Below are 13,238 nucleotides of genomic sequence, written 5' to 3'. Positions count from 1 at the left end.
CTGTGCTGAAAAGACAGCAACTCTTTTCTTCCAAGACAGAATTGGTAGATAATTTTTCAAGCTTGTTCTCTATCCTTTTTCTTGACTTCCAGTCTTATTTACTAACTGGAAAATAAATCCGAATCTGACTTTTCTCTGTAGGCATTTCTGATACTATCTGCATAAGGAGAGGAGGGCTGGTGTTATGGGAAGAGCATGAACTACATGCCTGCACTTTGCCCAAGCCAACTCCCACCAAAATCACAGGTGTCCTCTGCCACCTCCCATGGGAGGGTTGTAATTAAATGCCTGACTATTCCTAGCACAGGAAGGGGCAGAGGTTGCCGTGAACCTTTCTAGATCCCAAGAAGCCCCTGTGGCTGACCTGCAGTTTCTGTGCACCTGATGCTTTGGCACCTTCCAGCGCCCCGCAAGGAAAAGTTGACAGCAGCTTCCTACCAGGGGTGAGAGACGGGATCTCCCCTGGTCTACACAACCATGAAAGGGGGGACAAGGGGATGAGGCAATGGGCAAGCAGCTGGTTGCAGCAGCCAGGTGTCTGAGAAATAGACGACTGGCTGAAACAGTGTGCTTTGCCATGCAGGACAGTGGGGTTCCTGGAGGTGCAGAAGGAAGGTAAGAAAGATCATCAGATTCCTCACAAAGCAGATTTGGCCTCTGCAAACCTCCACAAGTATGCTAATGGGACAGAAACACTCAGGGATGCTCTCGTACCTGCAACTGACAGCACTGAGTGGAGAAAGATCTCTCCCACCTCTAGAGAGACAGACACTTGTGGCCGGAGCAGAGAGATTTCTCTGAACAATTTTTCCTGCATTTCTGTAGGCCTTGCTTGACATGACTTCAGAAGTTGCAAGAGGTGTAATGTTTATACTTATAAGCTGTGTGAAAATATGCAATGTTTATACTTGTTAGCTGTGTGTTTATAATTATAAGGTTTGAGAACATAGTATGTTTATAGTAAGAAAGTCTTGAGAAACTGGAGATAATGAAACACCTGCAGATCTCGGAAAAACCCTAAAGGCGGATCAATAGAAAGAGCTTTGCATGCCAAGTATGATCTTAGGCCGCATGGACAGAGCCTCAGATCCAATAAACCAAAAGCATGAGACGCGTGCACAGACTGAGCTCTCCAATCGCCTTGTTGTGAGCGTGTACCCAGAACAAACTAAACTGTATAAAAGTTAACTCATTTAAATAATAAATTGGACATTGCTGATCACATTGATCGTCTGCTTTGTCTCTGTACTCCTGCCGTCCACAGACACTGAGTCAAGAACAGGGGGAGAGACCGACCGACTGCCATGGGAGGTGCGACTCAGGCCACTCTCTTCCAGCCACATGCTTGCAGGGGCACACCTTCCTGCAATAATGTGAAGAAACAGGCAGCTTTATAGAAACACAACACAGGTTTCTGTTTTAATGAGAAAATAATTATATACTTGCATTGTAGGCCTCACAGTCACTATAAAACAGAAGCAGGATAACATTTAAGTGGTTAACATACAGAAAGCCAGGTATTGTTGAAACTAGTTGGTAAGTCATGACAAGGATGCTGCCTTTTGGCTGCCAAACATGTCACTGCTACTCTATTTTCCTTCAGATAATATCAGTACAGAGCAAGATGAAGCCCAAATTGGCAGCTTTAAAAACGAACTGTTCAGAAAACCTGCACTGTAACTCCAAACCGATTATGATCACAAATGCTAATGCTTAACTATTTTTCAATACACAGTTTCATTAAAACCAGTCTTTGCCACGGGAAAGGATCTCAGCGTTTCTTTTGTGGAGACAAAGTTAACTCTGCAATAGTGCTCTTTTGTTGCATTTGATACAGTCATATATAGATAGATATGTAATACTGGCGTATACTTATAAACACCTAAGCTTGGTAGCATGCAAATCAAATAACAGAGGCAAGGAAACTGCATCTCACTCTTGTTACCACAGCACTGAATGTGCTGCTGACTATGAGTGTCCATAATTTCTGGAAGAGAAAAACTGCCGGGTGGAAAGTCTGTCTGTCCTGGACTGATACATGCCAATACTTCTGTTGCAGGGGCCAAGAGCAAATACTTCTATCGCAGAAGACTCCTGCCTGGAGTCTCCTCACCGCCACATCCCCCTTCTAGAGGAACAATTTAATTTTCACTTCAGGCCAATTGTAGCAGTATGGGGGGGATGTGGCAAAGCATGAAAAGATGCCCGACAATGAGTGATCAATGTCACTAGCTTCCACTGAGAAAGCAGGGGGGGAAAACAGGCCTACAGGCTAAAGAACATACTACCACAAGTTCCTGGGAAGGCAGTCCAGGGCTCAGCCAGCTTTCAGGAGCAAATATTGGAGGAAACTCTGAAAAGCGCCATTTAATGCAACACCACCTCAGCACAAGTACAGAGGCCATATCCTCTTCTCAGGAAACTCCTTCTTCCCATTCTCTCTTAATCTCTCCCCAGAGCTGGAGGGAGCCAGGAATCTTCTTGACACAGATGTGCAGAGCTCACAGATGCAGCTACATCATGTATGGTCTCACTAGTGCTGCACTAGTGCCACTGCTTTTCCTACAGCTGTACAGTAACGACTCGCCTGCAGATATTAATGACAGTGTCGACTGCCACGTCTGAACAACAGGTCCCCTTCATTAGGTACGTAATTCCTTCACAGGCATGGTGCCTCCTTGAGATAAGCTTGCTGCCCTTATCACAGTGAACTCTCGGTTCATCAGCGTTTTCTTCTATTCAATAGCACTTACGGAGACAACTGACAGAACTGAGTCCATGGGTATATACAATTGTATTTGCTACAATTCCCTGAAAATAAGCCTCCAAATCATATGTGTCCATGGACAGAAATCACGTGCTGAAGGGTGGTGGTGGTGAATAATTTGGTTGCAAGCTCTGTGTTTAAGAAAAGCACCAAAAGTATGTTCACAGTATCGGTACTCATTTTAAATGAGCTCACTGTTTCAGGATAAAACAGCACAGCAGGTCATGAAACCAAGGAAAGGCTTAGGGAGGACACAGTATCCTGGCTGATGATTTCTTAAAAAGATGTCAAAATAATAACTGACTGTAAAAAAGACAGTATTCTGTATAGAAAAAAGCTCGGTGTCTTTTTTCCCATCACCTCCCAAACTTGTTGGTTTCTAGTCCAGAAATTATGGTTCCCAGTTGTAAAATACTCCTATTGTATTGCTTGGTGATAAGAAAGAGTAAACCCGCAGCCTCTATACTACATACAAATACAAAGCACAAGAATTAATACCACATTTCTTTTCCTAATCGTCAGCTTACAAAACTGGTCAATACTTTGCAATTGTGACTCATGCAAATACCATGTTGGGTCAAATTTTAATATCACAAATACTGCATTAACTCAGTGCCTTATTTTTATATCCCCTTTCGGAAAAAAAAAAATCATAACTCACAACTATAGCTGGTATAACAGCTTTGGAGAAAATAATCAGTACACACACTGCCATACACTTCCTGGTATGCCAGCCTCACGCACACACCCGCACACACACGCGCACACACACGCCCACACGCGCACACAGAACCACACTAATCCTTCACTGCTGATCCCAAGCCTAAGCAATAACTAAAGGCTCTATGGTTTGCTTGTAGCGCTGGAAACACCTGCTGAACGGCAGAAGTAATGTTTTCTTCCCTTGTCTGCTCTTCCTTGCTCATTCCTTCCAACTCATTATGCCCTTTAGCTTTTTTGTTGCCTGGAAACGTGAAGACTTCCACAAAGCACTCTACTTCAAAGGCTTTTTACGTTGTATAAATATAGTTGAACACATAACTATCTTTTTTCTTTATTTCTTACCTCTTTCTAGGCCAGAGTCTGGCTTAGTTCAATTATTGCCTCATTTAAAAATTAAATGTCCTTTATTATCCCTTTCCCACTACCTTTCTGCTTCAAATTATCCATCTTCAAAGATTTAATACATATGCCATTCTTTTCCCTCCCCACCATCAAAAAATAGTTGTCATCCGCTAAATACAGATTTTCTACTTAGAAACTTTGTTGTGTAAATATGCTCTGAGAACCTGGAGTTCAGGTGATATTGCAAGCATATAGGATCCTAAAGCTAAGGTAATCCATTTGGCTTAGCTCTCATCCCCATCTATTCCACTCCTAAATTGTGATGGCTTGTGTTTGCAACACAAGGACTGTTTGACTGAGTCTGCTGGATTGTATATTTGCAATAACTGCCTCCCTGTTTGTTGGGTTTTTCTCCTTTTAAACATAAATTACTAGAAAGGGGAGCAGAACCCACCCCCCCAAAACAACCAGTCCAACCCCAAACCCAACCCTTCAGTGTCCTCAAAGAAATAGAACAGAGGGCAGTATCTTCGTGTGTTGTGGCTGGATAAGAGTATGCCGAATTAACGCCGACGGTCTTGGTGCAGCGGCTGTGGGAGGCAAAGGAACTGCAGGAGGTTCTGACAGGAGCTGCTGGGTGGACAGTGATCCTGGGGGCAACACAGGGCTGTCAATTCGGTCAGCACAAAGCACAGGTGTGAGCCCTGGCCACAGACTCCTCCATGACAACTTCCTGCCATATGCCTGCAGCCTATCTGGTCCACACAGGGACGATCTTGCCCACCCCCAAGAGCTCCCACCCCCTGCAGCCTCTCCACTGCATTATTTTCGGAGGGGAGATGGAGAGAAGAAGAAGGGGCTATTTTCTAGGTGTGTTCTTCCTGTAACTTCAGGATTGCCCGGAGCAGGATCATTTCTGTGTCTATGTGCATCGAGTTTCTTGTGTATTTAATAAATATTGGACTAAAATGCTGCTGCTTTCATGGTGGGTTTTTGTGTTTGGGTTTTTTTTGTTTTTCTTTCTTCCTTTCTCTTTTTTTGGTTCCGGCATGCCTGGTCGCTGTCTTCACACTGCAGTGTGGTTATTCATCCTCCTCTCGGTTGGCATAAATGCCGGCTTCCCAGCGCAGTGCCAGAGCGCTCTTCCTGCGGTTCACCCTGGTCGCCTCCAGGACCTGGTCAGGAGAGAAAGGGAAAGCACAGGGTGTCACTCAGCTGCCCACAGCCCCTGTGTAGGGGTGTCCCACACTGTGCACCTGGGCAGACAGAGACCAGCCAGGTAGGCAGGGACCAGCCAGGTCAGCCCCTCCCACAAGGCTCCCAGTGCTGCACCTTGTGCAAGATGGGGAGACTCATGCGATGAAGCACTTACTGATGTGAAAGTGGGGGGGATGGCACACAAGAGCAAAGCCACACCACAGGAGGACAGAAGTGGTAGGAGTTGTCTGGCAGCACCCAAATGTCTTCTGGGGAGCCCCAGCTGCCCTTTACCAGCCCAGCTGCACATTGCCCCATCCCAGGGTCTTGGCCCTCTCCCTAGAGGCAGTTGCAAACTTTCAGTACCAGGAGCCAGCAATCAGCAAACAGTCCAGAGGCTGTTTTGGAGCTGCACATGAAGCCCAGAAAGCAGCTGGCTGCCTATTTTAGCACTTCACCCTCTCAGGCAGAACTAGGCAGCACACACCCTGCCACCCTGCCACCCCTGCATCCTCTTCTCCTGGTTTTTGTCTTGCAGCTAAGGCTCTGTGATCAAAGTGCTCTTGGAGTAAAAGGACATTTACACAAGGAAGAACTACAAAACCTGGTACAAGATGGGCTCCAATACATTTACATGTATTTCATATGCATATAGTCACACACGCAGATCCATGCACACACTGGGTATGTATTGTACATATGCACACAAATAATTAACTAAAAAAGTAAGGAACAGTTTTAATACATGTTTTAAGAAACTCGGAAAGAAAATTAGACAACACCAAAAGGCATCATTGTGATGTGTGTCTCATGTACTCCTCAGCATGGCCGTGGGTGTTTTCCACACAGCAGATTAAGATATAAAGGGGTCTGGAGCCTTCTTATAGAAGCACATGACAATGTTATTTTCTGAACAATACTGAATTAACAGCTCCATGATCAAATTACAAAGCTGCCAATGTTCATTGGTCTCAGTGTGTTTTAAATCAGCCCTCCCAAAGAAGCAAACTTTTGAAATTTTTAATGTTAAAAAAAAGTGTAAAAAATTCCCACAGTTAATACATGACTCTTCACTGAAACAATGCCATCCATCCCGGGTCCCTACTGCTTCCTGCACAATCCTTGGCTGCAGAAGAGTAGCAGACCTTTCAAGAAAGGATGATGCTATTTCATTCTTCTGTGTAGAAAGTCAGATGCAGTGAGGACTTATGCCTTGACTGGAATAAAAATAAATAATTTAAGACTAAAGAAACTCTTCTTTCAGATGTGACAAGCTGTGTTTGGAAAAGTATAGAGGTACTAGGCTCCTGTACAGGCAGTATCACAAAATCAGCTCTGAACTGCCAGCTGAAATTACAGGCCCTCGTAACTTTGCTTATGGGAATAAGAATGCACTACTGCTTTTAAACCAAGTCCTAGACCTCCTTTCAGGAGCTGAAGATAGGGTGGAGTTTTGCCAGTGTTAGTATTTCTTTGCCCTCCGGGTTTCTTTTGACTACGAACAAGTCAAAGAACTAAAGGTAAAATTTAGCCAAGAGAGAAAAATTTTAACTAAAGTTCTATCTCCTTCTCAGCACTGACCAAGGCTACAAATCTAGTCCAGGTCCACTAGAGGGATTTTTTTCCGAAATTCTGCCCAAAATCATGCCTCCTCTTTCTGAAGGGCAATCACCACCAGAAGGGGGGACGAGGGCTGAATGGTTTCTATTCTACCCAGTAGAGGACAAATGTGATCACAAACCTAACTATATATCATGGTTAGGTTTCGTGAATGAAGATTTAGGAAGGCTCTATCCACGTTTGTTACAAGCACGCTGGTGGCTTATGAGGCCAATACGAGATAGTATATATATATAAAAATAATCAAAATCAGGAAAAAATTTGTCTGAGACATCAGCCTGTAAACTGTGTACTGGAGTTATTCCCAGTGAAGGGGTAAGGACCACCAGTTTAAATTACATGCCTGGGACTCTGAGTGCCTGAAGCAAGAAAAGACAACCCAAACTGAACAATGGAGAAGCGAAACTGGGAAGAAGCAAAAGTTCAAACCTAAACTGTAATGTACTTAAATGAGATATGCTGAATTTGGCCTGTAAAAATATGCCAGCTGAAAATAATATGGACTTTACATAATTTACAACAATTTCTAGTCAGTGGCTTCCTTGCTGGAAATCACAATATTACGAAGGTCCCTAGTGATGGCTTGCAACAGTCGGGACCCTTGAACACTGAAGATTCCTGCTTTGGATTAGACAGCTTGTATTTGTCTTAAAAGATAGCAATAGGGTTTCTTCCATTTATTCCTGGTCTGCAAACATGCCCAGAGGCTTGCCTACTTCCACAAACATTGCTGGTTGCTCCAAGCAAAGCTGTATCTAGATTTGTATCAGATACCACGAAGGCATTGAATGTGGACTTCAGACTTTGCAGGAAAACAAGTAGTGATGTCTGGCTCAGTATTAAAATAAGCAAGCCTTCTAAATAGTAGAGCATATAAATTAAAGGTCCTTTTGAATAGTTACTCCAGAATTATTCTTCTAATCTACTGAAAAGAGTGTCTGACCTAAAACAACCCTTGTTTTTACAAGGCTGTGTCAGTTTTAGACCCGCTAGAGGAAACAGTGGCATAATTATAACAAGCAACTGGAATGACCGAGTGGGGAATTGGGACTTCTCAATAGAGCATTGAATTCATGACCCAGGAAGCTGCTTGCCTAAAAACAGGAAGCAATCTCCATTTTAAAGTTTTTTTTTGGCAGGTATCAGGGCTAACCGTAGACCCATCATGAGTCCAGCACCAAAAGCTTTCCACAGCAGGTCAAAGAAGCAAAGTCTTTTGCTTTTATTGCTGTGGCAGTTTTGGGGGTCTGTAACACATTGCATTTTGGCCATGTTACAAAATGCTACCTTAATGCTTCATAAGTGCCCTCCTTGGTGATGCCCCACATCAGCTCAGTGGATGCAGGCAGGGCAACCCAGGCAGGACCAGGCCTGGGTGCTCAGGGTGTCCTAAGGCAGCCAGGGTTCATAACTGCACGCAGTAAGCATATTCTGAAAATCAGAAAGATCATAAAGCAGACACTTCACTTAAGGTTATGCTTCTTCAGCCTGTGAACTATGCCCTAATGATAAGGCCATGTAAGTGAAAAAAAGTAAAGTTACATAAAACCTCTTATTCGGGAGAGGTGATTTAAGTACTGGCTGCAATAGGACACGAAGAATTTGGAGAGCAGAAGCAGGTGTGAGGGAAAGAAAAAAGATACATAGGGCTGTAAGAAGCACTCTTCACCTCTCTGCAAAAAAATTGCTGTGTGGATCTTGTGGTTGCAGCTCGAGGTCTCAGTAAGAATTGCAGAGGGTTCTTTCCTCATAGATTTAATTTATTTTTGAGAATTTAAAAAAAATCAAAAAATTTGAGACAGCTGCCACTGTTAGGTGTAAGATTAATTTTTCTATCCATTCTAAAGAGGGAGACCAACTTGTCCTGAGTTTCCCTCCAACACATTTAACAATAATTGCTCTCTAAGTGCCAACAAAAAAAGCAAAATAGATATATGCTTTAGCCCAAAGCATATTTATGTCAACCACTGAAGTTCTCTGCGTAGTCAGAAAACTGACTACTATCCAGTACAGGCTAATATTTATTGAACACTAGCAGCAAAACTGATGTGCAAGCAAAAAAATTTCTCTGGAGCTTAATATTTTACTGATTCTTCCCATCTGGACCTCGAAGAACTGAAAAAAACCAAACCAAACCAACCAACAATCAACAAACAACCAACCAACCAATCGAAAAAAACCCAGAAAATGCAAAGGTCTGGGTGTCTAAAATCTATGCATACAATGCAGTAAAGCTGCTGCAGCACGTCCATGGAGCACACTGTGCACAAAGACACAGAAGCACAAATTCAGGGAACAAACTGCTTGCTCCTGCAGATATGAGCATTTCTGCTCAGGAATGGTAAACTAAATGCTTTACATAAAACTGGAACTATTGAGAGAACATCTATTTCTCCAGTATGAAGGTATTTCCTTTACTGCACCTACTTAATCTATTCAGTGAATACACTAGGAACTGGGTATGTGAGATTAAAATGTGTTTACTTGAAACAAGACAGAAACAGTATTAAATTGCTGCTGGTCAGTATTAAAACACAAACTGTATGCCCTGTGCCATCTAATCTAGTGTGTTGGTTTTGTTCTGTAACATAAAAATTTTCAGCAGTAGCCTTTAATGCTGCATAAATGTCACCTAATTGGAGTTATCTCCTACAGTATGATTGGTATTTAGGAAGCTCAAGCTAATGTCCTGTAAATTTGAATATTCATATAGCTCTAAGGCCAAAAGCAGAAGATTTTGAGGATAAAAACATCCCATATATGGGCACACACGTAAGTCTCTTTAAAACAGCAGATGGATGTGCTTTTAATATGGGCTGCAGGGGTTTGGGGGTGATGCAACCACATCACCCTAATGAAGCAGGATGTAGTTTGCTGCACGTAGTTTAACTTCAGCAGTTACTGTGCCTTGCTGAGGGGTTGTTTGCTGCTTCCTGGAGTGGAGCTGTCAGGCTGACTGCATGGAAGGCCCTGCTCCCAGCTGGTGCAAGCACAGCTGGGACAGCTCCACTGCTGCCAACAATGGCTAAAATTGAGCCACCTGCCTGCACTGGAGTGGATAATGGAAAGCTGTAGTGAACAGGAGACACAGTTCAGCTGTGAGGTCAGTAGAGAGTAAGGGCATTTCATGCTGTTCCTTCTGAAACAACTGCCTGGCTTCAGCTAAAGATTTCCAGTGAGAACCATATGGTTTCTTCAGTCTGAGGCTAGATGCTGGGGATTAGCCAGAACACATACTTTTCTTTCACCTGCATACAGAACTGCTGTGTCCTACAGCCTTTTTTATTTCTAACACTTTTCGCATTCACGCACATTCACTTCCAGTTCCTAATTCCTTGTGTCATTATCATTATACAGGTGGACACAAAACTTTTCCCAGCAGAAGGCCACAGGCTGGGCATGTAAAATCTATACCTGAGCTTATGCCTTTCACACAGCATCAAACACTCTGATCACTACTTGCTGTTTATAAATCTTGACTTAGATTATTGTGCAGATATTATGGAGGAGGAGAGGCTCAACTTGTGTTTAAAATCATCTGAAAGCACACTGCTCTTATACTGATTAACTCTCTATAAATACTCTACACAAAGATCAATCACTGGCTTCTATCAGTGAGATAAAACCCACACTAAATTATTTAATGAATAGGAAAGACTTGACTTTGCTTTACTCTCCAGGACAGAAAACATTCATGTACTTGTCTTGAGGTAGCTGATGTGGTCAAATATGTTATGGAATACGAAAATAGTGGAAGGTTCATGTTTATAAAAAAGTGCTGATGTTGGATAAATGAATGTCAGTCATTACCATAATCCGCACAGAAAATTACAGGCAACTGAAATTTCCACATTACTAAGCATCTTGTTCTTAACAAACATTGCAAAAGTGTAGTTAGTATCAACTACCTGCTCTTAAAATTACTGCCTTTGGCAAAGTCCAGCTTTATAGGGATAAGGAGTGTGCAAGTTCTGCCTTGCTAAAATACTAAATGTCACTCTAAATACACTTTCCTTGGTAGGTCTGTGTTTCTTCTACCCTGAGACCAACACTGATGCTAAGCTGTGGGAGTCTGATCAGTCATCACATCACAACAGACAGGGACAAGGACAGGATCACTAAATGCAGCAGACTTGAGGCCATGCACTTGACCTGACTCTTCTTCTACAGCTGAAAGGTTGATGTTCAGGTTCTTTACAAAATACAGAGATTTCAACACATTGTAATCAGAAACAAAGGAAAGCCATGGCAGTTTCACTCAGTATCTAAGGGTGCTTGGATCCCAGGTTTAGCTTTGCCCGCTAAATCATAAAAGGGATTAAGGAGAAGTTCACATTTCTTGCCTCAGGAATGTTCAAGTCCTGGGCAACAGCCCCCATTCCTTTAATTACAACCCCTCCTGTGCCAGAAATTGTAACCAGAATCCAAGGGTTAGAAAAACCAGCCACACAAATATTTGTATCCCAATTTTGATATGAAATGGCACTGGCACACAGTATGAAAACACCAACTGCAGCAACATGCACTTGGAATCACCATGCAAGAGGAAGCAAAAATAAGCAGTTGAAAAGTACCTCAGAAGTAACCTTGCTAGACAGTAATTTACAGGTGTACTGGTAGAAAGGGAAAAGACCAGCATTAGTACATTGAACAAGCATGTTATAACTAGGAAACAAGAACAAATTAAAGAAATTGCAAGAACTGGCACATTCCATAGTATAAGATTTCAAGCAACTTGGTTGTCACAAAAACAAAAAAAAAAAAGAAAGATTACTCAGTTTGGTGTTATTTTAATGACGTTGCTTGGCCAGTCTCAGTCTTGTTTACCATCAGTGCTTGACTCGTTCTCTTGCTGCTGCTTTTTCTCTTTTACTCATCAATTTAAACCCTGTATTGTAACATATCCTCTGGAAGAAACTGCCCCCTTTACGGAGCAGTGAAGTTCTTCCAAGAACAGATGTGCTTGATTTGCCCTTCTGAAAGGCAAAACCCACAAGCGCTGGACAGAGAGGCCATGTTGTAGCCACTGAAGCCAGACATAAAACAGGGGCTGGTGATGCCTGAAGAAGAGACAGGGTAGATGTCCTATGGAAACCACACTCCTGTCTTTTGATGTGTCTTATGTAGGGAGAAAATAAATCTCTATACATCAATACTGCTGGTGTGCTCAGCATGAGAGGGAGTTTCCATGGACATCAAACCTCTCCACAATTCCATTCAGAAGACCATGGCTGCTGTGCCATGGCACCTTGACTGCTCCCAGTACTCGAGGAAGTCCCTGGTTCCCCTCACTCAGAAAGAGCAACACTGAGCCACATTCAGCTCTCTGGATGTAATGCTCCAAGTGGCAGCTGCCTGTCTGGTTGTTAGTTATGCTCCTTTCCCCATACATTTCATGTATTTTTAAAAACAGTCCAGTGATTTCTCTTTTGTTTCTTTAGTTACAGAAATCTTTTTTTCCTGAGAACACTGATCAAATGTTTTCTGCTGAGAAATCAAAACTATTCGTTGTTTAAATAATAATTGCTTAGCCTGGCACGTAAAATATTAGCTCAAACTGACAGTGGTACAAGCGCAGCGCTTCTTATTTAAATTATCTTTCCCTTGTCAATGGTGGGAGTTGTTTACCAAAGGAGAGTGGAAAAAGGCAGGGAAGAGAAACAAAACACTCCTGCTGTTCTGAGGAAGTTGTCCCTGGCTGCTACAGGACACAGATCTCTAATAGGATTTTGGGTGGGCAGCAGCAAGAATGTGAATGTTGTGAATGCTTTATGCAATGGGCTTAACAGAAGAGGAGAATGACAACAAACCTCAACACTGTGGGATTTCAGTGTGTGCTGGGGCTCTGTAAATTCACTTGACAATTCATCCCAGAAAAGGATCTATCCCCCAGGGTCGTCTGACTGGCACCAACGCTCTGGCAGCACATCTTTGGGCACTTTTGGGCCACTTTAGCAGCAGTGGATAGTCGAGCTGGCATCCAGAGCACAACTCTTTGGTCAGACACTGCCCAGACCAGCACTCTGTCAGGACATCAGGGCTTACTTCAAACTGCAGAGGAGACCAGGCAACTGTGGCCAGCCTGCTTTCTAGGGGGCACATGTGCCACTCTACAAACATCTAAGGAGCTGTGCTCGGGTAAATGAGCAGAGGGAGTTAGATGTAATGACATCTTGCATATCTTTAGTGTGCTACAACATGCAATACAAGTAGAATGTATGTGACCATCACACCAGTGGGAGAAGATTTCAGCCACCATTTCATGGGCTGGGCAAGTCACCTACACTCTTCACAAGGATGGAGGAAGAGAGCAGGGTGAGTGAGAGCTGAGTGTTACCCCTCTAAGTAGAGCAGCTTCTCTGCTGTGCTAAAATTTCCAGCCACTGACAGACACTCAGTGTGGGATTCCCAAAAACCAGTTCCAGTTTGCACAGTTGGAGTTTTATACTCATATTTTTTTTCATGTTCCTCACAGCTTCTACAAAGGTCGTGAGAGTTGTGACATGTGCCCTGCAAGCCTCTGAGCACCTTCAGAGAGAGATCCTCTGGAGAGATGCCAGAAAACAGCACCAACTGGAACAGGTGAAGC

General features: G+C 43.1%; 1 protein-coding gene across 9 annotated transcripts in view; it reads right to left on the bottom strand.

Moving 5' to 3' along the window:
• Positions 1-1,390: 1,390 nt before the first annotated feature.
• The window catches only part of LOC108498099 (paralemmin-2-like), a 266,564-nt gene continuing 254,716 nt past the window's right edge, over positions 1,391-13,238 (bottom strand). For 8 of the 9 annotated variants that reach the window (XM_017816399.1, XM_017816389.1, XM_017816391.1 and 5 more), the window contains 2 exons: positions 11,224-11,262; positions 1,391-5,007 (listed from right to left, as the gene is read on the bottom strand). In XM_017816399.1, coding sequence (XP_017671888.1) covers positions 4,915-5,007; positions 11,224-11,262 — 132 coding nt within the window. In that variant the 3' untranslated portion in view covers positions 1,391-4,914. The remainder of the gene's footprint in view (positions 5,008-11,223; positions 11,263-13,238) is intronic. The other variant, XM_017816390.1, reaches the window with a different exon arrangement.

The sequence above is a fragment of the Lepidothrix coronata genome, unplaced genomic scaffold (assembly GCF_001604755.1).
Source record: "Lepidothrix coronata isolate B3197 unplaced genomic scaffold, Lepidothrix_coronata-1.0 Scaffold55, whole genome shotgun sequence".
Taxonomy (NCBI): Eukaryota; Metazoa; Chordata; class Aves; order Passeriformes; family Pipridae; genus Lepidothrix; species Lepidothrix coronata.
Note: the sequence above shows the minus strand (reverse complement) of the source record. Positions and strands in the feature narration are given on the sequence as shown.